The 1,473-nt window shown below is 40.9% G+C and overlaps 1 protein-coding gene across 1 annotated transcript; it reads right to left on the minus strand.

Moving 5' to 3' along the window:
- Window positions 1-209: 209 nt before the first annotated feature.
- On the minus strand, window positions 210-1,235 carry LOC107152038 (membrane cofactor protein-like). Its single transcript, XM_015497505.1, has one exon. The coding sequence runs from the start codon at window positions 1,233-1,235 to the stop codon at window positions 210-212; it is 1,026 nt and encodes a 341-aa protein (XP_015352991.1).
- Between the last annotated feature and the right edge of the window lie 238 nt (window positions 1,236-1,473).

The raw sequence follows: 1,473 nt of genomic DNA on the forward strand, positions 1-1,473 counted from the left end.
ATATTTAAGCCACATGAAAATGTTAGCTTTGACGTGAGCGTTGCATTTATGAGCCTAAAACTAGAGAATAACTATTTCAGAGCTGATGATTTTAATAGAATTCAAAAAAACTTGAAAACCAGTTTGTGGAAACCATTGTTCTGTTGGGGTGGTTGGTTCTGTTTTCCTTTTCTTCCTGCTTTGAAGACATCTGTATCCTCGGATGTCAATTATTGTAACTCCAACAAAGTAATAAAAATCAAAGCAAGGATCCATTCATCTAAATCCTCACACGTAAGTGATCCTTCATTTGGACGAGATTTTTGTGAAGTAATTGGAGTTGTTGTAAAAGTAGCAGATTCTGCATTAGAAGGCTGTTTTGTATTGGTAGGAGATGCTTCTGTAGAACACGTTGGAATTGGGGGTTCCCAAGCACTATTTCTACCACAGACAACCAAGTCACTTCCATGAAGGTAAAAACCCTTCAAACATTCAAACGTAACCATTGCATTGTAGTAATATTTACTTCCAAATCCTGATATTTGTCTTCCATTTTCAATTACTGGGTATGGACATTTGACCACTTTACACTGAGGAGGGTCACTACTCCATTGTCCATGGCCAGAACAATGAATCTGGCTCTGTCCAATGAGTGAAAATTTATCTGATCCAGGATTGGGATTACACGTATAAGTTGCTACTTCATAATATTCAAATACTTCCTTTTCTTCTGGGGTGTACTTTCCATTTTCTATTTGTGGAGGTGGTTCACACAAAATCTTTTCGCATTGTGGGAGATCCCCGCTCCAAACCACATTCAATCCTTTAAGCTTGCAACGTAGAATTTGCTTACCAATTAAATAAAACCCCTCATTACAAACAAATTCAACATATGTACCAAACTCCAAGCTTCCATTAAGTACGTTTACTTGGCCATTAACAGGATCTGGTAGAACTGGACATGTTTTCTTAGAACAAGCAGCATTTGAAAGAGAGGACCATGTGCTGTCTGCACCACAAGTAGAAGAAGTGTTGAAAGAAGGGTTCCGCTTGTATCCAGGTTTACATTCATAATGTACTTGCTCCCTGACCTCATAAAGGGGTTTAGATTGGCCAGTGAGCTGCATTGTTTCAAATGTTGGTGGCTCACCACAGGCTTCAGAGGATGTAGCAGACAGCAAGAACACCAGGGCCCCCAGAAGGAAGCACTGGAATGGAAAGAGGCTCCCGCGGTGTTGGGTGGGTCCAGCGCACATCATGGATCTCCTTATTTTTCCTTAGATGAGGAAGAAACCGAGAACCAGCTGAGCAGGTTTTCAGAGTCCCTCCAGAGTCTAGTGACCAAATGCAACAATCCCAAACTCAGGAAGTGTCAAAAGTTATATGTGAGTGGGTGTGGTCCGGACACACCCAGGAAAGTCACAAAAAGTGTTTTAGAGGTGCTCTCCTGGTCAGAATGTCAGTATTGGAATTGAGGTCTCAATGTTAAGGTAA

The sequence above is a fragment of the Marmota marmota genome, unplaced genomic scaffold (genome assembly GCF_001458135.2).
Source record: "Marmota marmota marmota unplaced genomic scaffold, marMar, whole genome shotgun sequence".
Taxonomy (NCBI): domain Eukaryota; kingdom Metazoa; phylum Chordata; class Mammalia; order Rodentia; family Sciuridae; genus Marmota; species Marmota marmota.